Genomic DNA, 27,588 nt, shown 5'->3' on the forward strand with positions numbered 1-27,588 from the left:
CTTCTGGATTGTCTCACTTCTGCTATAGGATGAGTAAGGCTGGACAGGCTCAGCTTCTGTGTTTGCTCATGGTAAGGGAAGCTTCGACTTAAAACTGGCTTTGATTATTTCTGCTTCATATGGTGAAACAATTCAGGATTCCCTTTTCATAGAAAACTGTTGATGCTCCAGGTTTCTCAGGCAAAGTTTTGTCCTTAGGAGGTTTCTCGGTAAAGCTGTTTTACAAATCTGCTTCAGCACTGCTCACTCCCAGCTCCTCAGTGCAGATATTGCACTTTTCACACCACTTGTCATTTTCTTGCATTACAGTGACATCTTGTGGTATTTAAAATACTTTCTGTGCAGTTTGTTTTTTTTTTCTTTTGTAATACTGAGTTTTTATCTTCTGCATTTCAGGGAATCAGCAGTACTATTTTATTTACAACTGCTGCAGGTTTACCTGCTGTAAAAGGTGACTTCTCTCCTAGATTCTCCACTATTGCTGCTTATTCTAGGTATGAACGGAGACACCTCTCAATACTCTTTTGGAGTATGTGAGATTCATGATACATTTTATCATCTGTATTTGTGATATGTCAATACACACCAGTAGCACACCAGTACAGGTAAAATCCTCCTTTGGCACTGTCGGATTCCATTTAAACACATTATCCAGTACTGCTGGATTCCATTTAAGCACATTATCCAGTGCACTGCTGGATTCCACTTAAGCACATTATCAGTTCCCTCTGCATAATAAACACCACAGACGTCAGTGGAAGCCCTTTGCCCACAGCAGGTCTGTAACCGAGCGTGTCTTTGCACCTACTCGGGCAGTGAAAGCGTTTCTAAGTTAAGCACAGGAATGGATTACACTGGTTTAGCCAGCCACGGCCAGCAATTCCCGCGTGTGAGCGGAAATTGGCTCCAAGCAGCAGCCGCGGCTGCAGAGTCAACCCGCAACTGCGCCCGGCGCTGAGGGCGCTCCCGCCGGCCGCGCTGATTGGCCGGCGGGGCCCGCCCTCGCCGCTCGCCATTGGCCCGCGCCCCGTGCTGCCGGGCGCTGATTGGCCGGCTGGGCCCGCGGGGCGCGGCCCGCGCTGAGGGCGCGCGGCTGAGGGCGGCTCCGCGGTCGGAAGGGGAGTTGGGATTTGGGAATTCGGAATTCGCTTCCTCCTCAGGGCTGTCTGAGCGGGCCGGACACGGGAGAGCTGTGAGGTGCCAACACGGGCCTCAGAGGAGGCACCTTGTGTTCTTGTGTTGGTAAAAGTAATTAAAAATCACCCTGTATTTGTTATTTCTGTATTTAGTGCAGGGATAGCTAGGCTATGTTCCCAGTTGATATGTTCTACGGATATGTTACAGATATTATTCCCTATCCGTATTATTCCCTATCAATCACCGTTTGTTTTGTCTGTATAATGTCTGGGATAGGGAGACCAAAGCTGCTGGTTGTTCACTGCACATGGTTTGCTTAGTCTAAAATAATTCTTACAAGGCATGAACAGATTTATTGCTTTTCTTAAATGTTCCACAAAACAAATATTTTTCCTGGCCTTGAGTATTAATATGCTATTTTCAGAAAGCTTTGTTACCCAGATACTGCTTTTAGCTGGTGACAATCACTTTGGAGCCCATCACTTTATGTATAACCAGGAAGTCTTTTTCCCTGCGTCATTTATCATATTTGTGTTAAATTATTTAATTTACCATTTTATGGTGAGGCCTGTGTGCAGTTTTGCTTTGATTCACCTGTCCTGAATAACCTGGTATTGACTTTCTGTGCTCTCTCCTTGCTGGGAAATCCTGAAGGTCCTCTCTGTTCCTCATTGCTTCCTCTCCTTTGCTTTAAACAATTGTTTATCCATGCAAGAAAGTTTCCTTATATCCCCAGCTGCTTAAATAGCATTTATATAGCATTTCTACACTGACAAACTTTGGAGTTTGTAATGTATTTTGACTTATTCTCAACGTGTTTGCAAAACCTCTTTAAAGTGTGATGATTGTTCCTTTTAATGCAGCTGAGTTGGTGAATTGCAAAAATGCCAGCCAGGAGTGAGATGCAGGTATGTGCTGATGGAGCAGGATATTAGTATTGATTGTTTTAATTACTAGTATTTAATTGTAAGGAAAGTCTTAAGTGTGGTAGGAAAAAATTTTCTTTTGACATGGCTTAATGCAAAGTAGCTGGGTGGAAAGCAAGAGGAACTGGAAATTGCTAGTGATGAAAATAAATCACATGCATATGGCAAAGGTTAATCAGCTGGTTACTTAGGTGATACTTAAGATCAAAATGTTGAAATCCAGTTGTAATTGAAATAACTTTAGAAAGAATAAAGGGGCAAAATGGATAAAGTGGCAAAATGGATAAAGTAACTCAGAAGTGTAAAATACTAAATATATCAAGTAAGGGGCATCTGTAATACAACAAACACTTCTGTAGGAATTTAGTTGTAATAGGAGGAAACAAAACCCAGTTAAAGCAAATAATTAAAATCTCAATGCATAAGTATTTGCAAGATGTATTAGATAGGGTATTAATGTGTTAGATAGGGTGCTCTGTACTTAAGGTTTTATGCTTAATTCTTTTGTGATTCAGCGTATTTGCTTCAAATGCAGCAGGTGATTGTGTAAAAGTTGCATCAAATCTGTGTTAATTAGATGTGTTATATCAGTGTTAAGCATACAGTAATATAGTTGCTTTGGTATATTGCTTGCAGCTTGAAAAGTTAATTGATGAAGCTACAGGAAAAAAGGATTTCCAATCCTTAGAACAATTTCTGGCCACAGAAGAATGTGAAAATGTCTCTCACAAATGCAGCAAACAGTTTGTCAACAAGTTGGACAAGCTTCTATGTTGGGTAACGTAATCATTGCATCAAAATCATCTTCTTTGGAAGAGGGTGAAAAATACTTTTTTCATTGATACCAGCAGTTGATTTAAGAACCCAAAATAAATTTTGTGAATGAAATCTCCCCTTCAAGCTGCAGTTAAGGTGGTTTTTGAGAACAAAAAAGGCATCTGTTTAATTAAATACAGGTTTTTGTGGGACTTCACACTAAAGCTTACGTTGTAATTTTGATTTCAGGCATTTGACAAGCAAGAAGTCAAAAGCATTTCTACTTTACTAAATGCTGTTCAGAAATGTGGGAGAAAAATGACCATAGCAGGAGAAGATGGGCTCCCAGCAATGATAAAACACGGTCTTGTTGGAAGGATAAGTAAAACCATAAAGCATCTGTGAACTCCTCAATACATTTATAAACATGAATAAAGTTCAAAAGCAGTGCTTCAGTGCTGAGCAGCTCAATGTTTGATTTGATCCTTGATTGAGTCAGAATTAAGAAATTCCCTTAACTTTGCAACAAAGATTGTTTACATTTAAATGCTTTTTGTCATGTGACCCCTTATAAAGGGATGCTGCTCTCAGTGAGGGTTTTGCAAATCATGCAGTATGTAATTAATTTAGATATGCCTACAGCAATTGAAACAAGATTATATATTTTCATGTGCTTTGTTATATTGCTTTTGACTCAAGAATTAGAATTTCCTGGTGCCATTTAGAATTTTATTTGTTAATTCCCACAGCAGTGATTTTGTACCTGCTCTTTCAACAGACTTTTAGTGCTAATCTGATTTTTTGGTATTATTTTAACCTGCACATTTGATACATTAATCATTTGTAACTCAGCAAAAACTGAACAACAGGCACCATTTCCTTTCTGCTTCCACCAGAGATTTCACAGGAGAAAATTAATGGCAATATCAGATGAGAGTTACTCAGTTGCCTTCTCAATTGCTTAATAATAAAAAAAATAACCAATAAACAATATAATAATAAAAAACCCGCAAATAAGAAACTACTGTACCCATTAAAACTAATGTAATTTATTGAAATTGAGGTTGTTTTAGTAAGATAAATATCATTTCAAGTCATGTAGAACTTCTTGTCTCTTCTTGTTTTGCAGTTACTTAAGCCTATTGCTTAAGTAATAGCAGTGGTGTGAAATCTATTACAAGGACCCAAAATAATAAACAAAATTTAATAACAAACAAAACCAGGGTGATAACTTTATGCTTGTATTAACGCTGTCAAACAACACACTTCCATTCAGCCATTATCAATTTTCAGCTTCTTTGTCTGTGGTGGCGGGTGTTAAAGTAGATCTCCAGTTTTTGTGTTAAAACGTCCTTAATATCAGCTAATATTTTTTGGCCTGAGTGAAGAATTTCAGTCTGGGGCTAACATCTGCTCAGCAGAGTGGGGATGCTGTTGTTGTGTAAATCATTGTAGAGTTTGTATCATTTTACTGAAATATAATAGAAACCATTGTCTTGTTCCAGGCTATTAAAATAGATTTACCTTTGTTTTATCTTTACATGGTCAATTGGTTTGAAAAGTTAAAAGCAATTTTGGTCCTCAGAGGAAATGAAAAGAATGAAATGGTTACAAATCTGGCTGAAGATTTCTTCATCATGTTGCTGGTAAAAATACATTGATAATAAAATTTGTCAAAGTAATTGTTACTAGTTAGCAATAAAAGAATCTTAACTATGTTTCTGTTTAATATCTTCATCAAGTTAACATTACAATGACTTCTGAAATAGATTATAAATCATTTGGGTTAAACACTTTGCTGTACTCATAGTAATTTTTATTTCATCATGAAATAAAGAAAAACCAGTAACAGTAAATGCTGAATGAACAAAAAAAACTTCCATCTTGATCAAATTTTGATTACACCCATTCTTGGGATGCTAATGCAGTTTATAAGATCTGTGAATTTTCTTCTCTTCATAAAAATTGTTGTCATCGGTGAAATAATGTCAGTAAATTTAACTGAAATAGAATGTTGGGAAAACATTTGTCAGTAGGGATCATCTCTTAGATTCTTTGCTAAGGACAAAATAATTTCAAAATCTTAAATGCTTTTTGACTACTTTCTTTGAGGCCATGTTATATAGATTTTTTATATTGTAATATTTTCTTTATCAAAATTATTTGTTTTGGGTTTTTTATTGCAGATTGTGTGTGATAGCAGACCTGAAGGTGAGCTTAAAAAGCAGAAATGAGAGTTTAAAATGTGTCTTTCAGAACACACAAAGGACCACTTTTCTCTGTGGCATCAGCTTTAGTTTGGAGTTTATGGACAGATGTCCTTGTAAACTGCTGTTGTCAGTAATAAAAAAGCACAATAAGTCTCAGAGATGGCAAATGAACTGAATTATTCCTTAAAGAAGTTGCTTCAAAGGTCCTGTCACAGCTCAGCACAGCCCAGTGATCCTTCCTTATTGACCTTGTCCTTGTGATTGTCACCCTGCCCTTCCCTTTCAGTGTGGCACTGGGTAGGAAGTCCCTACAGACTGTTTGGTGTCATGATCAAAGAGAAAGATTCATTTCCTTGGCCCTGGGGAGATAAATTGCAGCACTTGAGTTGTATCCCAGAGAACCGATTTATAGGATTGACCAATTACCTGTAAAAAATTAATAATCTACCCAGAGGAATTACACAGTGATGCACAGGAATAGAAACATGGTTACTATAAATTGAAGTAACTGTTCTGTTTTACATATCATTAGTCTTTTATAAAAAGACAGACACACTGTATTTTATTTCTAAATGAAAATGAAATCTTCCCCAAATGTTTATGAGGGGCACCCTAATACACTCTTGACAACTCTTTGATTTCCTTTCTTGTTTGTTAGGTAAAATGCAAATACTAGAAAACTTTGTTCTGAGAACATGTTCCCTCATTACTGATGGAAGAATTAATATTTATGTTCAGCAGGAGGTAAACACCCTTCTTTCTAAGCAGCTGTTTCTTGTTTAGTGTGTTAACAGACTTTGTGGAGACAGATTTTTAGTTGTGCAGATGCTACAAAAAAAGAGAATATTGTAGTACTCTAGGATCAGAAGGATTGTATAATGTTTCTCTGGGAATGTTTGTTTATATGTTAGGGTGTTTCAGATTACTGACCTGTGGTTGTGGGGCTTTTTGTTTGTTTGTTGGGATTTTTTTAAGAGTATATCCAAAACAGTGATATTAAAGTTCTGGTGAGAAAGCTGTGTAAAAGCATAGGAAGAAATGAGCTCTACAAGTGACAAAAATAGGATTAAGGTTGTTGGTTGTAAATTCTTTAGTCACTTGCAGGAAATTGGCATTCCTTCCAGTATTCTCCAGATTTCTCCTGTTTGTTTTAGTAACATCAGGTTCTTAGAGTATTTTCCCTCTAAAGAAAGGGAAAGTTACAAAAAAGTCTTTTGTAAAGGCTACATCCTCAAAGGAAAGGCTTTTTAATGCTAATTTAAGGTACACTTTAGCTCAGCAATCAACTGCAGACAGAATTATGGCTTTGGAAGATTTTCTGTATGTAAACTGCAAATAAGAAACAACTGTTGAACAACTACTGTTCCCATTGAAACTAAAATAATTAATTGAAATTGCGGTTGTTTCAGTAAGATAAGTACCATTTAAAGTCATGTAGAACTCGTTGTCTTTTCTTGTTTTGCAGTTACTTAAGCCTGTTGCTCTCTTTAGTGGTATGAAATACATTACAAGGGCTCAAAATAAGAATAATTCAAAGTTTAACAAACTCAAAGTTTAACAAACTTACTTTATATTCCCTTTTTCCCACTCTTCTTAGGTAATAAAAAAACTGAATTTACTGCTTGACAAGATCCCTCGAGATGGCAGGAAAAAGATACTTTCTACAAAGGAGATGTTACTTGTCATGTAAATGATATTCAGTATAATTTTTATATCATTCTATCATCTGCAGAGTTGGGAGGTGGTTTTTACTAAGCTGTTGTGCAGATTACTCCTTGTTTAACTCAACTTCTGCACTTGCTGTGAATTGTCAGTGGTAGTGGCTGTGGACAGGTATTCTCATGGATTATTCTTCATCAGAAGCTTGAATTTTCCTCCTTCCCAATCTGAATCAGGCTTCTCCCCATCCTCATTGTCATAAAACAATTAAATTCCTATTTGTAAGGATGTGCTTAAACACAGTGAATCAGTCACTGGAAGGTTGGGCTGTTCACACTGGAAATCATTTTACAGCACTTCAGAAAAGCAAATAGAATCAAAATGGTATCTGTCAGGTGATTCAGGTCCCCAGGCAGTGCTCTCAGAAGTGTTTGCCCCTTGGAAGTCCTGCAGTTCCATGAAATCAGGGGTTTGTCTCATTCATTGAAAGTTTAGAGTAAACCTTTCCTCTGGGCCTTTTGTTGCTGTCACATTTTGAAGAAATGTTCCTTTGTTTGACAGGAGTGAAATGGGGAGGACAATTTTGGATGCTGGAGGTGAGCACGGGAGTTAATTTCGTGTTGAGCTTCTTAAAAATTAGCTGCAGACCATTAAGGAACCAGAGAAGGCATTTGGAAGCTGCAGAATGTTATGGTTTGGGTTATCTGAAAAATATAAATACTGCATGAAAAGAGTCTGCAACATGGAATGTTTCTGTCTGTTCAGTGTATGGAAAACTCATGGAAGTTTTTAGTTTTGTAGAACATAAGGAAAAATTATAAATATTCACATAGAAAAAATTATAAACAAGCCAATCTTTGAGGCTGTGAGCTGTGACTTGTCTAGTCACAAAAATAACTTCTCTAGTCATCATTATTCATATACTTCTTTTTCTAAATATCCTTTATGGTTGCATGCTTGGATCTAATGGGGTCTAGATTATGTTCAGCACTGCTTACTCCAGTTTCCTGATAATATTTTCCATTTCAGTAGTTATTTAAATCTGCTCCTGCTGTGAATTATGTTGTTCTGCAGACTATGACACACAAGTGGCCATCACAGAAGCTCTGTGCAGAATGGTGTCAGAGAAGCAGAGGAGAGTTCTGGCCTCCCAGTGGTTTCCCATGGAGTTTGTGTCCACTGCATTTAAAGGAATTAAAGATTCGGAGTTTGAGACAGTAAGTCACATGAGGAATATTTCCAGGGAGGGAAACTTCCATTTTACTTCCAATTCTTTAAGAAATTTCTGTGTTTTAATAGGATTGCAGAAAATTTCTTAACCAAGTAAATGGCATGCTTGGAGACAAAAGAAGGTAAAACTGATATTTTTATGCTAATCTTTTTTAGGATTTTTTGTTCTGATTAAATTTCATGTTACCTCCTTGGAGTAAAAATTATTTTGGTTGCTGGGATCTCTAAGTCTCTAAAGTTTGTGAAAACACAATCCATTTGCTTTGTTCAGATCTGCAAAATTTATTTACAGCATTGTACAATACTTGAAAAACTATCCTTTTCTTACAGGGTTTTTACATTCCCATGTTTATCAGCAGCTCTTGATGAGTGTGAGGTAAGGTTTTCTGCCTTCTAGATAAGAAAAAATAGAGATAAAAATAAGAAAATTACTTTTTTCAGAAGTATACAAATAGGAATGGACTGAAAGTTTGTCAGGGGTTCAGACCAACATGAGGCTTCTTAGCTGGTAGTAGTCAGTGCTCTCTGCTCTCACTGTTTTATCTTATTCTTTTTGTTTTAGCTCCAGATACCATTGGATGAAAACCTGGAAGAGTTTTGGATTGATTTCAACATTGGCAGCAAAAGCATTTCCTTTTATGTAGCAGCAGAGGATGCAGTAAGCTGAGTTTTGTCTCCCGCTGGGTTGTCCTGAGGCAGCAAATCCACATTTTTGGAGTGGGTCAGATTTCCCCACATTCAACAGGTTGAACTTACGTGTGCATTCCAGTGTTGATGGGGCTAAAAAAAATCCAGCTTTATTGATATTCGGATCAAATAATTTCACAGTAATGACTTCCTAATGCTGTTTGGGAATAGTTTAGTACATGCATAGTGAGCAATAGTGAAGCACAAGTTCCTGTCACTCCGTAAGTGACAGGAGGTAACACAGTGACCTCTGTAACAGAGGTTTAAAAAGTTGGAAGTTTGTCCTCACTGAATTACTTTGATCACTGGATTTCTTTAATTGTAATATAATAGTTTTCTACCTTTCAAAATGTCTTTTTTATATAAGGATCAGCAGTGGGAAACAGTCATTATACAAGAAGAAGATGTCAACATGTACAGCCTGGAAGGTATTTGAACTCAAAAACGAGATCTTTTGTTGTATTCTAACTTGGATTTTCAATCTAATTTCAAATTGATTAATCTTAAAGTACTGACTTAATTCTAGCAAAGCAGAATTCTCACTTAAATATTGTAGGAATTGGACAGGGACAAAATTGCACTGCAGTCATAGCTGCACTTTGGGCATGCTGGTGTGATTTTAGAAAAATAATTTAATAATCATGTCTTAGAATTTTTTAAATACAAAATAAGGATAAGACAATGACAGGTAAAAATATTCCTTTTGAACTTGTTAGAACAGTAAATACGTAATTTTTCTGCAGCTATAGTAAGTAACCTTCAAAGAAAATTCTGTGGAATAATATACAGCATAAGCATTTCTAAAATGCCAAATTTTTAATTGTTTTGCTAATACAATTATTGTAGATTAGAGGGAATTAAATAAAATATTAATCTTAGTACCTGTAGTGACGAACATGTCATGTGTTGACAAAGAATATATGAGATGCTGTTAAATTGAAATGAAGCTGCTTTTCAAATTTTTTTTTTGTCCAGAAAAAGATTCAAGGAAATTATTAACAATAGATCTAAAAAGCCCAATGAGTGTTGGTACTCTTGAAGGAGAGAAATTTCTTTTATGTTTTGATTCTATCTTGGAAATCAAAGATGTGATCATAAAGATTTATGGATTTCATAAATATAAGGTAAGATTTAAACACCTTTTTGAATGGTTTTAAATTGATTCAAATTCCATGTCTCATTGCCATTTAAATGTTCCAGCTGTGATGATTGTTCTCTCTCCATACCAAGAGTTTCTCATCAACATCACTGCTACAGAACTGCATCACATGCCAGGCTTTGGGAAAGATGCTTAATAAGGACAAGAGGAAATGGCCTCAAGTTGCAGCAGGGGAGGCTTTGGTTGGATTTTAGGAAAATCTTGCTACTGGAAGGCTTGCCAAGCCCTGGTACAGGCTGCCAGAGCAGCAGTGGAGTCCCCAATACTGGGGTTATTTAAGACACGTGAGGATGTGGCACGTGGGAACATGGGTTAGTGGTGGGCTTAGCAGTGCTGGACTCAATCACCTGAAATGGTTCTTTCATTCCAAGATTGGAAATGAATTGCAACAAAAATTGCCAAGCTGGAAAGTGAACACCATACCTTAATGTCAAATGTGCATATTTGATTTTCCAGAAACACAACCTGGTTGCTTGCAAATGCTTTCAGAAATTATTCATGAGCTGTCTTGTTTTCAGTGTAATTAACACTCATGAATTTACTCATTTAATAAAACATTTTTAACAAGCCACACCTCACTCCTTTCTGCTTCTAACAAAATGCTTTGTCCTGAAGTCTGACTGAGGAACTCATGAGGGATGAAACTTCTATGAATTTGTACAATCTCTTTTCCTTTGTAATCTGATTTCAGACACTTACAATCTCTCACTTAAGTATTTTGTTTTTTGTTTAAAAAAAGAGCCAAGTGTCTATTTTGACATATCCCTTTGCAGGATTTCAGCAAGAAGCAATCTGCATCAGTAGCCAAAACAACTGTCCACATTGTCTTTGATGAAAGTGGGTCACAGGTATTCTACCTCAGTGTGCTGAGATGGTTTCTTGGGTTTGTTTAATTAGTCTGATTATTCATAATTTATAATCAGTAAAAACAAAGACTTTCAAATATGAATAAGTATAGATAAGTCTAAATCCAGGCAAGTGGTGTCTAGTATGCATGTATTGGTTTTTTGGGGAGATATTAATATCCAAATCATAGACTAAAACAGAAAAAATATGCACAGGGCAAGTTTTTTTATGTTCTTATTGTTACTTGAAAACCCATCCTTGTAACAAAAATAGTAATTAAGTTGGAAGTTTTTCAAACTAAAATTCTTGTAACCTCTGAGGTTTATTGGTTTCTCCAGTGGGGGATGTGTTATTTGGGATAAAGAAGTTGCTATGTGTGTTTGTATAAAAAGAAAACATGATAAAATCCATATATTGCATACAAATTAAAAGAAATTAAAATCTTCTATAGGTTCTGGTACCAGAAAGTCAGTTGTCACCAGGTTTCAGAGAAAAACCTGGAAAGGAGGAGGAGAAACTCGGTAAATGCAAAACTCAGCAATCTCCTGGAAGTTTGAGGACTCAGAGTAAACATAACAGTCAAGAAAAACTCAGAGGTGATTCCTCCAAGGTAAGTAGGATTGTCAAAAAAAGAAAAGGAGTAGGGAGAAAATGCATGTCACTTTGTATATTTGTCAAATTTAATAGTTGAAACCCCTTCTTATTTGACAGTTGGAATATAGTTAGTACTATCATAAGAGTTTGTTTTTCTTATAACTTGACACTAAGCTAGAAAAATCTTTTCACTAAAAAAATTATTAGTGTTTTGAAGCTACAGTAACGTGACAGAAATAAAAAGGAATTGTAATGATCTTTAGACCATGATGCTCTGAGAATTCTTTTTAAAGAGAAGGTTTTGAGGCTGTGCTCAGATGTCCCAGTATGGAAAAGTCAAGTATGGCCTCAGAGACTGCTGGGGAGGGTCTAAAACCTGAAACTGTTACCGTGTCTTCATGGTGCAGTAGTGGGTTTTCATAAAGCTGTTTCTCCTTAGTTTGTAGCTTTGCAGATTCTCCAGGAATCCCTTGGTGAACAAGGAACAGGATTTGCCCATACTTCATTGAATTAATTTAGAAAACAAAAACCATGAATCTCAGTTTAAAAATATTTTGTTGAACTATAACTGCATAAAAATCACATTACCTTGATACCTGCAGCAGCAGCAATTGTCACTCCAATAATGGAAAGTCTCAAGAGACTCTTGGCAATAAATTTTCTGAATTCTTGTGCTGTCATCCTCAAATCAGTGTATTATGGTCAAGTTCTTTCTGTTCCTCAAGATAACTCCACCCCGCAAAAGGAAAGTGTCTGAAGCATCTGTGCTTGTTTCTGGATCTGCAAGTGTGTCCACAAGGAGTTCACTGTTTTTTGCCAGCACATGTAAGTCTGCAAGTGCTTTCACAGTAAAAATACACTATAAATGGTCTTTGAAACTCAGGCATGAACTGTGATCCTTGGCACATCTGGAAATGAAAAGGAGAAATGATAAAATCTCCTGAGCAATGCTTAAAACTTGAAATGTTTAAGGGGCACTTGCTCCTGGTCCATAGACAGGGTGTGGGACAGAGGTTGCACTGCCTTCTCAACAGCTGAGGGTCACTTGGCACTTCTGCTGCAGCTCTCAGGCAGCTGCTGGTGCTGGAGCCAGCTGACAACTCAGTAAAAATATATTACAGTGAAGTCTTTAAATAGAAACCAACTCTTTTCTACCAGAGACAGAATGTAACAAGCTTTGCTTCTGCCTCCATACATCCATAATCAGTGGGCTCTTAATCTCCACATAACAGAGTTGGAATAAATGAAATTATTAAAGGTCCAGAAAGGGTTGGTATCAAAACTAACCAGCTTTTGTTGGGGTTTATGGAATAGCTGTGATAGTGTGTAAAACTCTTCCTGTTGTAATGGGAGAACTGATGGAATTCTAACACATCTCTGTTCTGTTTCAGCCACTCCTTTTAAAGGGAGAATTAAATTGCCTTTGGAAATGACCAGCTCTACTAAGAGGTCTGACAATGATACAATAAATGAGAGCAGAACAAAGAATTTCTATCAGGAACCTCCTGGAGTATGCATGTCCTCTGTAGCTAAGTCTTTTTCTTAGAATAATATTCATTTCTATTCTAATTTGTCCCTAATTCATATTTTAAAGAGACAGAGTTTTACAGGCAGCAAGTCACTTTTAAAAAACAGTATTTTGACTTTATTGCATTGTATTTTCTTGCCCTCTGAAATTCAGGTTTAACATGTTTGAAGTCAGACTGAACTCTAACAAAATTAGGCCAAATTTGCATTCACTCATCAGTTCTGACCCCAGAATTAATTTCCTATTTCTGGAACATCAGTTCTTCTTTTGTGTAAAACAGGAGAAAGGTGCATGCAATAATTTCTAATTGGTTATGCAGTAGTGAAATATTCATAAAACACAGAATACATTCAGCTGTGCTTGTGAAATGTTCATGTCTTCAGGTTGCAGCATTTAAAGCACTGGGTTTTTTAGTGCATTTTTATCAGGCATTCACTACTGTAAAGCAAAAATATATAAATGTCTGCCTTGCTCAGATTCAGGTCAAGCCCCAGCCTATGGGACTCTGAAGCATTTTTTGATACAGCCATGCTTTGGAAAAGGCTTTCATGTCAGAATGTTTTGTTTAGAGCATTTCTTTGGCTTTTATGAGCTGTAAGGGGCAGTGTTACTGTGCTTTTTAGAGTGGGCAGAGATGCACAGTAGACATTGAATTCTGTGAAACAGGAAGTCAGATACCAGGAATGAGGCAAAAATACATGGGAAGGTACTAGAACAGCACTTCCATGAAATAAGAATGTCATGTTTTATTAGAGAAAGCACAAGTTTAGGAGGTTGTACTGCTTATGGTCCTGCACTAATATTTTCTTTTGGGTGTCATTCCACTGTAGCAAATACATTCTGAAGAAGTCATAAAAAGTGTACAAGAGGCCACAAAAAAGCAAACTTTAGGCAAGTAATTTTATTAGCATTGGTAGTCCTTACTTTTTAAATTATTTTAAGTTTTTATTTTGCCATAATAATTGACACCAAATTAATGTCTCATTTAGATGAAATGTTTGATATTGTTCCTGATTCTCAGCCAGTTGGGAAAAGCAACAAACCTTTGTAAGTACTGGAAAAGAATTCCAAGTCATTGTTTTCACTCACTTTGAAGGGAGAATTTTCAAGCATTACCAGAATTGATATTTTGTTGCAATGTAAAATGCTTTGATATCTCTAAGATATAATAGTTTATTATAGTAGTTTAATATTTTATTATACACTTTTATTACAATTAAGACTCAAGTTCTGACAGTAGGATGGTGTTGTCTTTGTTAGGCTGCCTGGGCTTTTGGACACTTCTTTTGATAAAACTGAAACATGGAAAAAAAGAACATTCCCTCTTTCTGAGAAGAATTTAACAACTGGGGACAAGCAAAAACCAAATCTATCACTGGCACATGCATCCCATCCAGGTGATGGTCACACTTGGTCAACTGTTAATCTCAAAAATCAATTCAGAGAAATTAACTTGCAGTGATGATTGTTTTTCCCTTTATTACTATTGGTAGTGAAAGAGCTGTGAAACAAAAAGCATTTGTTCAGCTTTTTGAAGTACATCTCCAGATAAACAAATGAAAAAAACAGAACCAAGAAAATTAAATTGATAACATGCTCATTAGAGAATCAGAGTTTTGATAATTTGGAACAGAAACTGTTACATATAGAAGGGAAAAATACTAAACCATGGTTTAAAACATTTCTTTCAGCCAGAGTGTCTGACACATCTTTTCATTCTGACCTTGCACAAGAGGACCCTGATGTTCTCCTCAGAAAAGAGACTGCAAATACAAAACAGTCAAAGACAGTGAGAATTTCTAACCTTGTTCTTCCACTAGCCTTTAAGAGAATTGTCTAATTTTCAGTGTTTCAAAACTGGTGCTTTTACTGTCATGCAAAGGAAAGTGGTTTTCAAGTGAATGTCGTTTAATGCATTAGGAGACATTTAATGACGTTTAGGAGGTTCTTAGGAACCTGAACTTCTGTTTGCAGCTTTATTCTTCTGTTGAATGTTGAGTCTTAAACTGTTTTTATAGAAACCAAAGTCTAAAGAAATGGCAGATGCAGCCAAATCACTGATCAGTAAAATCAGTGACAGGTACAGAGAGAAAAGTGATGAGAAGAGCAAAGCAAGAGATTCCTTGGGCTTTAACAGGTATGATGTGAACTACTTCCTTTTGTGCTGAGTTTTTTTGTGCCTCTGGCTGTCTCTGTGATGTACCCATAAATGCTGATAAATGAAAGGGCCTTGGCTCTTTTAATCCATCTTTTAATTTATGTTGTATTTAAATGCATGAATAAATTTACTGGGTTTGATGAGTTGGTTTATTTTTTTAATATAGGCAGCATTCTGATGCATATATTCTAATTAGCATTTAACAAAATGTATCTTTATTTTTAGGACACATTTAAATAAATCCTGTATCTCCAAGGTAACACATTAGTGCTTTTGTTGGAATTGTTTTTAGTACGTACATACATGTTGGAAGTCAATAGGTGTAAAGAGAAAGTTCATAAAACCACTGAATATTAAGTATCTGTGGATGTTGATTATGCATTGACTGCAGATATGTTTTGCCATATTGAACTGTTGCTAATCTACCTGATTATCTTCATGATGAAGAAGTTGCTTTTTGAGATGATACTGTCTATGAATGCACAGTCCAAATTTGACAGAGGAGCTAACTTTTCATTTATGGATAGGAAGAAGTTCAGGACAGGACCCTAAAAACTGCTTCTTTTCTTAATATAACTGCTGGTCATGTTCTGTAAGTAGTTACAATATTTTCAAACACAATTTCTGATTACCCACACCTGACTCTGTGAAATGTTCTTTAATTCAGTCACAAAATTGATCTCTGTCTGTTTGACAGGGATGATATCTACAACTTTAACATCAGTGGGTTTGATGAGCCTTCAATCAAGCTTGGAGTAAGTAATAACTTAAGTTTATATGTTATGAATAGAATAGAAAGGAAATCAGTCAAATGTTGTACTGAAAGTATAATTAAGATCTGAAAATTCAAATTATATCAGTGAACTAAGTGGGGGAGAAAGTTTTCCTTGTAACTACCTCCAACATTTCAAATAATGAGCAGTATACTCTGTCTTAAGATTCTGGCCACTTCAGGCTATGATGATATTTTTCCTGAATAAAGAATTAAACAGTGTGTTAGGAATATCATTATTCTAAATTATCCTGAAAACGTTATTGGCATCTTTCTAATCCCCATTTTAAAGAGACCCTTTGTCCAGATGTTTGAGCAAAAAGAAAATCTAATGGTGATAAAAGATGGTTTTGCTTCTTGTGGCTCAAAGGATTGAATTGGGGAAGGTTGTGAAGCAGGTGGGTTGGAACTCTTGTAGTGCTTTGAGATACTGAAAGCTTCAGTCAGTTGTTGGTTTTGTCAACTCTATTAAATAAATTCTAAGATAGAATTTAATGACCCTTAATTGCTGAGTGTAATAACTAAGGGAAGAAACCTCCTTAGCAATTACTGGCTGGTGGCCTGTTTAATTTTGTACAGATTCTGTAACCATTGAAAACCTTCATTTGTTTCTTCTCTGTTTGCATTTTTAGATCCAAAAATTGCGTGTGACTGAACTGAGTGTTCATACAGAGACAAACAAAAGAGGGTAGGATGTTCTGTTTTGATTGCTGCTTATCCTAGTACAGCCTGCCCAGAAGGCAGTCACAATATTCCAGGGAATGTTGCCTGGCAAGAATATCTTGGCTGTGTTGGTTTTTTAAAGCAATAATCACTGCTGTGCTCTCCTAGGCTGTTCCTTGATGGTCCTTTGGGAAGGTGATAAACAGGAAAGGATGTGTTCCATGAAGGAAACAGTTCTCATGGAATACTACAGGGAGATAAACTCCTGGATAGAGGGGGAAGGTTTTTTGTTGATGATCCTTCTGGAAAGGGCTGTGTTGTTACTGTGTAGTCCTATTTATAATTGGGAAACAAACACAACCTTTAGGGTTTAAGGTGAACAGGTAATCCCAAAATAATGTGGAAACAAAAGTAGGTACCTTTGTTTGAATCCTTAATCCAGATATCATGGGAATAGTAGAAAGCTTTAGAACAACTATTTTAAAACATATTGCTTAAAGATTTTTTTTTTTCTCTAATTAAGGAACACAACCATCAATAAATCCACCACAGAAGGGGAGGGAGGAAAAAAGGTAAGGCTCAGATTTTTATGGATCAGAATAGCTTGCCCTCCTGCCTTTAAATTCCAGTTATGTAAGCAGGCTATGTATCAAAATTAATTATTAATTAGGAACTTTTTTGGATTTTGTAGACAAGAAACAATCGAGACAAGAAGCATCTCTTTAGTGACTCAGACACAGAAAACAGAGGGGATGACAGCAAGACAGAGATTAGTTGGCTGCAGGAATCCAAGAGGAAACCTAAAGCCCAGATCATTGATTACAGTAGAAGTAAAAAATCAGGGAAACCAATGAGCACAAAAAAAAGTAAGAATCTTTCTTCATATTTCTGAGGAATGCTGCAGTAAGTTTGTCCATAGATACAAAGTGCACAGCGTGGCATGTGCTGTATTGCAAATGTAACATATTCTAATTGTCTTGTTTCCAAGCATAAAGAATTTTCAAGTTAGTTCTAACAATTTACATAAATTCTGTATTTTAATGTGAAAAACTATACAAAGATGGGACGGGTACAATCTGTTTTCAATTTAAAAAATGACCTTTTCTAAATAATTGGCTGAAAGCAGTTACTGAATCAATCCATTTGTGGGCAAGAAAGTGATTCTGTTATTTTACAGCTGAAATAATGTCAAATATTTGAATATTTTCCTAATTTTTCAATTTTCTTGTATTGTAGCAGCAAAAAAATCCTTGGAACCTGCTTTCCACATGGAAAAAGCTAAAGGCAAAAATACAAAGAAAAAGGTAAACATAAATTTGTAACTAGAATTTTAATATGGATTAAAATCTCTTCATACCCTGCAAAAACTCTTTTAAAATAGCTTTTCATAAATATGTGACATTTCTCCCAGATAATTTGTTAAATACAGTTTATTATTTTCAAGTACTGTGTTCTTTTCATATAATATTTAGATAGTTTTTTAGTCATGAGTGAGTTAGAATGATTTTGTACATTTTGTGCTGTTTTTAGTAGACTGATGGTTGGATTCTCTGAACTTTGGTAAAGTTAAACCTTTTTAGTTTCAAGGAATTAAACCAAGTTATCTGCCACTTTATCTTATGTATGAATCATTCTTGTTAACTGAAGATGATTTTACTCTTCCAAAGACAAACAAATGTAAACCCCAGAATTCAAAAACAGATGAAATGATAGTAAAATCCACCAGAGAAAAACTCCCTCGAAGAGCAGCAGCAACAAAAAATTACAAAGAGCCTTCCAGTTCTGAGTCTGAGAGTGAAGTCAGGATTCCAACATGCACCTCCATGGAGAAATCCAAAATACAGGTGTGCAGTTCCACTTGATTATTAAAAATCCATTCCTGCCATTTTTTTCAAAGTAAACTGTGCTCTGCTTTGTACTTGGTACTCCTGACTTTAAAGTGCCCAACATAAGCAAATTGAAGTTAATTTTATTTTTTTTAATATTGCCCCTTTTTAAATGATGAATATTGAGCTGTTAAGAAAATCGGTTCCAAATAATCTTCTTAGTCATAATAGATTTTGTGTTCTATTTATGAGATTTATTCTGCTGCAGAGAAATACTGTGTGCTGTATTTTGAAAATGTCCTTAAATTGGGAGGGTTTAGTGAGCCAAATCTTGCTGAGTTGATGTCTTGCTGGTAATGCTGTGTCAATACATTTGCTGAATATCCAAATGGATTTTTAATAAAGCAACACTTGTTGCTAAAACATTTTCATTATTTTAGCATAACATGTCAATATATATGAAAAGGTTTATAAACTTTATTCATTAAATCCTGAAACATCAGTGATTGCCTCCAGTAGTTAAGTAATCCATAAGAATAGACATTTATGTGTTGAGTTATAGAAATTAGTGTTTATTGATGCTGGAAAACCTGATCTGCTTCTGGATTTAAGTACTTCTGTTGATAGTTCTGCTTGATCAATGGTATATAGATAATAAATTTCTCTCTTTATCAACTTTTATGCACAGTGGTTACAGAGATGTTTATATAACTTTTGTATTTTAATAGAAATATACAAATGGGCCAAACAAGGATTGCAAGCAGCCAAAGGCACTGCACATTGTACCTGTGGAGCCAAAGAGAGTGGATAGCTATGTGCAGAAAGCACTGGCTGAATCCAGGAACTCTGCAGAGCAGAAGGAACTGGAAATGCCTTCAGCTGAGAGCCCTGCCTCCCTTGAGACAATGAGATGTAGGTGTTTTCACTTTTAATTTCTAGCAGTACTGAAACAAGGTAGAGGTTAATTAAGGGTTATCACAGCAGTACAATTTAACATTTATTTCATGCTTTTAAAATGATATATCCCATAATTTCAGTTGATCCACATAATTTAAGGAGTTGCATTAGTACATCACTAATACTTCTGTAGGTTGGTGCAGTTATTTGACATCAGGGTTATACAGAAACACATTATGTCAATGTTAGAACAAATCTGGTACTGCTGAAACAGTGGCAGAGGGAGAAAGGGGAAGTGTGGCAAAATTCCACGCATCTGAGACTTGGAAATTCCCAGGGCTGGAGCAGGGAGCAGTGTGGGGCTTTGCTGCCCTTGTGTAAGTCCCACTGCTGGTGCTGACAGTGCAGGAACTGTTCCCCAGGTTCTGAGGGAGTGTCAGGAGATGCCAGTCCAGAGCCCAGCTCCAGTGAGGGGTCACTTGGTCTGCAGGAGTCACCAGCAGAAGACAGGGAGATGCTAAACTCTGAGAAAGGAACCTCTCCCAGTAATTTCTGTGCACAAAACAAGAGTATGCAAAGTCTGTGTGTAACCAAGTCCCCTGAGCCAGCAGTTACAAAGTTGACATTTGGAAGGAAAAGCTTCTCACCAGTTTTAACTGAAGCATCTTTGGTAAGAGCATTAACCTTTCTCTAAGAGTTGTTTTACCTGAAATTGTTCAATTTGGCTGCCAACTATTTTTTGCTTCTCCTCTCAATAATGTTTGGGGATTTTTGTTCATGTGCAGCTCAGCTTAACCACACATAAAACTGTCAGTGGCAAAAATTCCAAGGGAGCTGCAGAAGACACCTGTAATAATAATGAAGATTCAAGTTTCCAACATTGCTTTTCAGACACATTTTCTGTTAAAGGAAAGCTTCAGGATATCACTAAACCTATCCCCACAAATAAGGAAGAGGTATGTTCCTGAATTCTTTGCTCTTCAGAAGAGATCTGCAGCTCTTGGCTTTATCAGTTTACAGTGGTGAGATTTAAAGGACATCTCCTATCAATAACAATTTTTTTTTTTTCTTAATGTGTAGCTCAGCCTAACAGCATATAAAGTTGACAGTGGAAAACATGCAAAGGGAGCTGTGCTGGAAACAGGGAATAATGAGGATTCAAGTCCCCAGTCTTGCTTTTCAGAGACACTTTGTGCTAAAGGCAAACTCCAGGATCCCACCAAACCTCTCACTAAGAGTAAAGAGGTGAGTTAGTGCATTCCTTGCTCCCCAGAAGAGAGCTGCAGCTTGGCATCTCTGTTAGCTCTGTTTCCAGGTGCTGAGGTTTAAGGGAAATGCATCTCAGTATTTAACACAGATTTTGGGACCTGCTAATAGTTAATTTTTAAATATTGAAGATAAATTAAATAATTGTTTATCATATGGATACAATGAAAGAATTATATTCCAACAAGATCATATTTAAAGAAAAAACAGGAAGTAAATATTTTCTTACTGACTTCCAATAAAAAATAAATTATTTTAAACAACATAAATGTGAGTTTATAATGGACACTTCTCAAAGCAATTTAATTTTGAAGCTAATAAATAAATCAGTGACTTTTCTTTTAGGATTGTGTAGCACCATCCCCACTGACTGTTTCCAGCAGGAGTAGAGTACAGTCTTGGATTAGAGAATCTTATTCCCCCATGAATGAGTCAGGTACAGACATTTAACTTAAGGCAAAAGCTTTCTAAATGTCTCCATATGGGTTAAGAAAAATGCTTTATTTGGCATAATAATAGTTCAAATTTTTTTAATCTTCTTATATTGTATATATTTTCAGCATTATTCTATTTTTTTTACTCTTTTTCTCATTTTCTCTGTTGTTTTAATTATCAAATAAAAAGAAAATTAAAATCAGGCTCCCAAGTGCAGCTTTAGTAAAGAGTTAGTTGTGCTCCAGATAAAAAAGTTAGAGCTATTCCTACTGATACTGGGGAAAAAATGGGGATAATGGTTTTATCAGAAAAAGTCCCAGACATGCTTATCAGTCAGAGTTCAGTTGAACTCTGTACATGTAATGGTTATTAATCTCTATATAATTCTCATGTTCTAAAGCCAAGATACAACTTCCTAGAGTTTGCATCCATTGTGTCAATAAAATCTTCTTTATCCTCCCATCTCACTGTTAAAGCTAATGCTAAAATTCAGCATTGTTTCCATGTTTATTGAAGGACCAACATTCCTCAAACGAACTTATCACAGTGCCACAGAAGGCAGCTCTGATGAGGCAGAAACAAGCAAACAGGAGGAAAAGAAAGGAAGGAGAAGAATAAGTTTAAAGCCCAAAAAATTATTTAAACGAGGTGATGCTGCTACTTGCAGAGGTTGGTCTTGGTCATGGACTAACAGTGCAAAGTTTTAAAATAATGTGACAAATTCACGTTTTAACAAGGAAATAGAATGTCCATAAAAAGGCATTTTACATGTTAAAGCAAAGAATAAAAAAATACTAAATATTTAGCTACTGGATCTATATAAAATGTCAGAGAATTGATATGCAAATAGAAACTGGTTTCTAATCTAATTGGTGACATTAATTTATATAGAACAAAAGCTGTCCTAGGCCCTGTGCTAACTTCAGACTGGGGACTTTATAGTACTGAATTTGACATTATGTTTTTGTTCTCTTCAGTGTCTGAAAGTGTCTCCACTCAATCTGTAAATGACCTGTCTGGTTTGGAATTCTGGAAGCCTGATTGCTCAACCATCAGCATTTGTCAGCAGCTTCAGAAAGAATTTACCAAGAAAATTGAGGCAAGACCCTTCATGTGCATCACTTGGGGAGTACATGAGCACATGGGGGACAGCTTGACTTGCACCACACCATTACATTTTTTAAAGGGGGTTTGTTATGATATTAAGCAGTACTGAACATATTACAGGGTTATTTTTTCCTAAAGTGAAAATAATCTGAATTTCATGTTAAAACATCCTCTTAGAACCGCTCCCGGAAAATGGATAATTTTAATAAGCAAACACTGAGAGCTGCCCATCAGCATTTGTCAACAATGAGTTACCAACTCCATGAATTCAGGTCAGTAATGGCAGATTTCTGTTAAAACACCCTTAAAATATAGTGAATACCTTCTGCAAGTAACCTGGTTTGTTTTGGTAGGATCAGGCAGCTGGACAAATTTAATTCTACTCTCATTGAGGAGCTTGAGAAATTTGAAAAGGACTCGCAGTCCCTGAAAATCATGGAAAAAGAATTCTCGGTTTGTATTTTAGTTCTTTGATCATGGGTAGAAGGGAATTCTTGTGGAATCTGGAGATCATTCACATCATCTTTAATATCATTAATGTTGATTTTCAAAGCTTATACCTTTTTGCTTCCAGCTGGGTCAAATTTCAAATAATGCATTTGGGGTGTCAGGATGATCTTAGAATGCCAAGGTCACTCTGTATTTTCCTACATGTATCCACTACATTAACTCCTGTATATTTTTCCTCCTACAATAAACTCCTGCAAGTGCTTTAATGGGCTGGGTTTTTCCAGCTCCTGTGGGGGCTGTGTAACTCCTGCCCCATCTGTGTTGAGTCTGTGGTTGTCATTTTGTTCATATGAGAAATTAATGACTTTTAGTTTGGAAAATCACTTCCCATTGATTAATATCTCTTAATATTTTTCTTTCCAGACCTTTTGGAAAAAGCATTCCCACACTTTTAGTACGTACAGGAAAAATGAGCAGCAGAGGTCAGTAGGGTTCACTAATCCTGGGATGAAATTTGTGTTCTGCTCACTTGAGGGAGATCAGCACAACTTCTATTCTCTCTGCAACTTCTTCCATAAAAGAGAGGTGGTTGATGAGAAAATGAGATTAAAATGTTCACATAATTATTCTCCAGCTAAATTTCTCCACATAGCTGAGGGACTGTTCAGCAGTAACAATGATGGGGATATTTATCCTTTATTTATGCTTTAAATGCAAATACACTCCCAACAATGGGATGTATTTGTGCTCTTTGTAGGAAGCTTTTATGTAGCAAAGCTGTTTGAACTGCCTTTATTTCTTTAGAATTCAGAGTCTTAAAACTTCATTTGAAAAGAATATCTACCATTCTATTGGAAGTGAAGAAAATGTTTTTACTTCAGAGGTATGGTGAACTTCTCTTTTGTTCATTGTAATAATTCCTCAGTTGTACCCACAGATACCAGTATTGACTTTTTTTCCTGAAGATTTTATCCTCATTGTATTAATCAGACATAATATTTTTTTTTAGTTTTTGCTGTAAAATGTCCCTTAATCTCACAGTATCCAGTGTTTATGCTAGATTTCACCCATTGCAAGGTGTGTGCAGTTATCAGGACTTATTCTGTATTCTGTGACTTTGTTTACTGATGTTACTCATCCAAGAAAGAAAAAATTTAAAACATCCTTTTCCATAGGCAGGTGGCTGCATGTGCTTCTGTATCTCACGCTTGTGACATATTTAGGGATATCATTGTTTCCTTGAAAATGTGGTGACAGTTGTGAGCAGAGGGGTTGCATTCAGTGTCTTTTTGTAGATGCATCTGATGAAAGAAGACATAAAAGGACTCCAAGAGAAATTTCTAAAAGAAATGGTAAATCAATTTATCTTGTCCTCCTTTTTTATTTATTTTTTGCAGCTTGAACAATAAATTACTAAAATTTTGATTTCTAGTCCCCTATCAAAAATAAGAGTTAATCAGAATGCAAATGTCACTGACTTGCTATATTTAAAACCTTACCTAAGTGATGGGAGTCACAGGGAGATGTGAATGGACTCATTAAGTTCTGTCTTAATGTTGAAAAGTATCATCTTTGATAGACTAAGCAGCATGTACAGTGCACCAGGATTGCAATACATGAAATAAAATCTGCTTTTTTTCAAAAGCATGTGATAAAAGTGATAAATGTAACTTTTTTTTTACAGCAAGAAGAGGAGCTGTGTAATGTTCGTAGGGGATTGCAGACCTTGTTTCAATCAAAGGCAGAATTCTGAAGTGATTTTTCAGATTCCTTCCTGAAATTCAAGGTGAATATAAACACTTTTTTAATGGAAAATTTGGTACCTTTTTTTCTGTCATACTCAAGGACATTACTGTAATGAAAGCGTATTTTCTTTAATAATACTAAAATCTGTGTGGATAAGATTTACCCACTCACCTGTGAGATTTGGAGATATTTTATTGAGTCTGCTAAAATGTAATATTCTATTTTATTTTTAGCACATGCTACTTTTTAATAAGTCTTTATATAGGTTACTTAATTGACTTTCAGATAAATCACTTTGAATTTCACTTTGAATCTGTGTTTTGTGTCTGATCCAGGATACAAGTCAGGAATTATTCTGGGACCAAACCACACCTGGTTTGATCTCAGTCCTGTTAGTCTGTGGTGTTAGACTTCAGCAAGATTTTCTGAGAGAACACTCTCAACACTTGTGTTGGAACTGTGTTGCAAATAGTTTTATTAAACAAGTCAAGAAAAACAGATGCTCTCTGTTGGGTTTTTTCCTCAATGCCATGGTTGTTTTGCTTTGAATCAGTATGAAGTCAGATAAAGCTGCTCTGCAAATATTTTGGGTAAGAATTTTAAACCTACAAGGCTGTGTTGTCTCTCTGGAAATAATTATACTGAAATTTCCAGTAAATAATTTGGTCCACTCATCCCATTTACATCAGTGTATGAATGTTTTCTGAACTTCTGTTTTTGTGTGGTTTGGGGTTCTTTTGAGCCTGTGCTCACTGTGATCTCCACTAGATGGACTCCAAGAGATGTTAAACTTTTCTTTCTACTGCTCTGAATTTCATCTGAATGAAACAGGGCTTATCTCTAAACAATACATTTTAAAAGTGCACTGCAAGGCCTAAATTCTTTCATACAGTGAGGCCATGTGAGAAAATAATACTCCAGCCTTGTGTTTAGTTATTGACAGGAGTTGTGCACTGCAGGCCTGTTTCCCTTTCCCATTTGGAAGAAGAACAGCCTCCCTGAGCCGAACATGCCCTCTGAGGTGTGATCCCAAATTCCAGCACAATCCATAGCCCAGGGAATGTGCAGACACCTCCACAGCCCCCCCAGCAGCAGGCAGGCAGTGCTGAGTGCCAGGGCTCAGTGGCTCTGGAATTGTCACTGCTTGTGCCTCCCCAGGAGCAGAGCAGAGACCAGGCTGGCTGAGGAAGGATCAGAGCGTGCAGAGGACAGAGCCACTCATTATACCCCGGGCTTCAGCTGCAGCAGTGACACAGCTCAGGGGCAGTGTTTGGCATTTCAAACCTGCTCCAAGTTACCCTTACTATATTTTTGGTTTTCAACATCATTTTAATGTGTTTGTATCATATTTATTGCCAGTGGAAGTGTGCATCCCTGCTAAACAGGACATGCTGTACATGGGTTACTAGCCAAGTTTAATTTGTAGCTAACAGGGGTTCATCTCAAACTGAAAATGCTTCTTTTGCTGAAGAAACTTTGCTCTCCTTTCAGTTTAGCTTTTTTGTATATTGCACCTGGACTATCATTATAATGTTGTTAAGAATTAATCCTATATTATTAATAAAAAAGTGATAAGCTATATGTGTATGTTAAAAGGCTAGTTATGATGTTACATATTTCTGTGAAAAGCCAGCAAGTTAAAAAATTACAATAAAGAGGAAAAAACACATCTTTGGATCAAGTGATGGGGTCATTCAAGTCTTCAGCTGATACTGAAGTAAAACAAGCATTAAAAATGTTGCAGTGTATGTCCTTACCTTGCATTCCTGCCTAACAGTTTCTCCAGGAGCAGCTCCAGTTCCTGTGATTCCATCCCCACCTGGGACAGAACTGACACTCTGTGTGGGGGCTGTTCCCCACCTCACAGCAATTCAGTAGTAGGCTATACATTCACTTTGACAAGACTGCATTTTATTATTTTCACACTTCATGGAGATCATCTCAATGAAGCTACAGGACCAAGAATGCCTTTTTCAAGTTTTTAACATTGAATGACTCCCTAGAATGGCAGCACTTCAGAGTCTTGCAGAGAAATGTTTGTCTTGTGAGTGGATTCACGATTTTGTTCTGTCTCATCACATGTGATTCCCAGCTATCACTGTGTTATTTTTCTTACAAGTATTTTTTGTAGTAGTATTGAGTAAATCCTCAGGTGCTTCTCCATGTCAGGCATTATTAAAATGTCTGGCTTTACGTTTTTCTCAACCAGTTCTATTTGCTTTGTTATTAGTATATAGTAACTTTTTTCTTCTTACTGTCAAGAAAGAATTAAAACCATTTGTTTGCTAAACATCAAAGTACATTGTGACATTTCTGCCTCTGGTTGTCCAACTTAGTAATTTGGAATAACAGTGAACCAAATTGTCATTTTTAGAGGGTCAGAGCCTTGGTGCAGAGTGACAACCAGCTTATGCTTTTCCACCAGATGGAAAATCTTAGTTGAGATCATCCTTTTGCAGACCCTGTGTTGATGAAGTCAAATGGTTTGGTGCATAATAATTCTAATCTCTTCCCAATTATCCCTGGGGAAAAAAAGAGCTTTAGGAAACATGTTCATTTCCTGCAATAAGTAGTCATTTAATTAAAGAACAAAAGTAACAGGAATCAAAAATGCTTGCAGCTGTGATTCTGTTAGACAGTATATAAAAAAGAATGAAATTATAATACATTAAATTAGTTTTTAGAACATGAACTTAGGTGTTTTACAAACTAATTGTGGTAAGTTCAAAATGTCTTGTCAGCGTAATACTGGATGACAGAGCGTCATGTCCATTTATGTCAGAGGCCTTGGAATAGTAAAGCCTGTACATGCACAACATCTCCTTTTCCAAGGCAGCCTGCAAACCAATTCCACACAGGTGGCAAAGGAGAGGAGGAGGCTCTTCCAAGTAGCTTCACTTCAGTCTTTTTCAGCAGCTTGTCCCACTCCACAGGCCAGACTCTTCTGCCTCCAGAGCTCGGGGCTGGCGTCCTGTCCCCAGGTGCTGCAGAGGCTTCACTGCAGAGTCCTTTGTCACATCAGCGTCCAGGGAGCCTGCACTGAACCTCGGGGAAAGGCTTCAGTGCTCCCTGATGTGTGTTCAGCAGCAATATCAAAAAGTAAAGACAGATTCTTCTCAGAAGAAAATTCCTATGGCCTATGAAATCTAAGAGAAAAGAGAGACATTTTTCAAACCACTTTGCAATAGAATTCAATTATTTTTGATTCAAATGTTTTATGCTAGATTAGCAAAATTTTAAAAGCCCACAAAAGTATTCATTCTGTTTAAAGGTACAGTGACAGTGCTGAAGAATATTAGCAACTCTTAATTTTCCCCAGCACATTCTCACCCCTGTGTCACGACTGCAGTGCAGGTACAGTCCTCAGGGCCCAGTGTACATCCTTTACACTTCTTTGGGAATGAAATTGCAAATCCAGGTATGCAGTTGATGTGGTTTTTTTTCTTTTAGTAAATGAAGCCACAGTTTCTCATAGGTAGCAATATTCTTCATTGTGCAGTGATGTTGTTCTTTTTTAAGAGTTAAGCAATGCTGAA

General features: G+C 36.4%; 2 protein-coding genes across 4 annotated transcripts in view; one reads left to right on the forward strand and one right to left on the reverse strand.

The window, feature by feature from the left end:
• Positions 1 to 1,080: 1,080 nt before the first annotated feature.
• Positions 1,081 to 26,813, forward strand: SYCP2 (synaptonemal complex protein 2). The gene is made up of 45 exons (XM_077787071.2): positions 1,081 to 1,248; positions 2,001 to 2,045; positions 2,700 to 2,840; positions 3,069 to 3,197; positions 4,361 to 4,465; positions 5,006 to 5,030; positions 5,688 to 5,773; positions 6,627 to 6,715; positions 7,250 to 7,284; positions 7,763 to 7,905; positions 7,988 to 8,040; positions 8,249 to 8,294; positions 8,481 to 8,576; positions 8,973 to 9,033; positions 9,581 to 9,729; positions 10,538 to 10,612; positions 11,062 to 11,220; positions 11,930 to 12,029; positions 12,596 to 12,714; positions 13,563 to 13,623; positions 13,722 to 13,779; positions 13,993 to 14,129; positions 14,424 to 14,521; positions 14,751 to 14,869; positions 15,116 to 15,146; positions 15,418 to 15,482; positions 15,588 to 15,645; positions 16,295 to 16,350; positions 16,849 to 16,897; positions 17,017 to 17,191; positions 17,562 to 17,629; positions 17,993 to 18,169; positions 18,880 to 19,063; positions 19,471 to 19,718; positions 19,834 to 20,004; positions 20,129 to 20,293; positions 20,660 to 20,750; positions 21,266 to 21,418; positions 21,727 to 21,848; positions 22,034 to 22,128; positions 22,210 to 22,309; positions 22,730 to 22,788; positions 23,111 to 23,189; positions 23,602 to 23,658; positions 23,991 to 26,813. Exons 2-45 carry the CDS (start codon positions 2,022 to 2,024, stop codon positions 24,057 to 24,059), a joined length of 4,380 nt encoding a protein of 1,459 aa, XP_077643197.2. The 5' UTR covers positions 1,081 to 1,248; positions 2,001 to 2,021; the 3' UTR covers positions 24,060 to 26,813.
• The window catches only part of PHACTR3 (phosphatase and actin regulator 3), a 99,057-nt gene continuing 98,073 nt past the window's right edge, over positions 26,605 to 27,588 (reverse strand). For all 3 annotated transcript variants that reach the window (XM_021553575.4, XM_021553573.4, XM_021553576.4), the window contains exon 13: positions 26,605 to 27,198. In XM_021553575.4, the coding sequence (XP_021409250.1) occupies positions 27,183 to 27,198 (16 nt within the window). In that variant the 3' untranslated portion in view covers positions 26,605 to 27,182. The remainder of the gene's footprint in view (positions 27,199 to 27,588) is intronic.

The sequence above is a fragment of the Lonchura striata genome, chromosome 20 (assembly GCF_050655825.1).
Source record: "Lonchura striata isolate lonStrDom1 chromosome 20, ASM5065582v1, whole genome shotgun sequence".
NCBI classification, from domain to species: domain Eukaryota; kingdom Metazoa; phylum Chordata; class Aves; order Passeriformes; family Estrildidae; genus Lonchura; species Lonchura striata.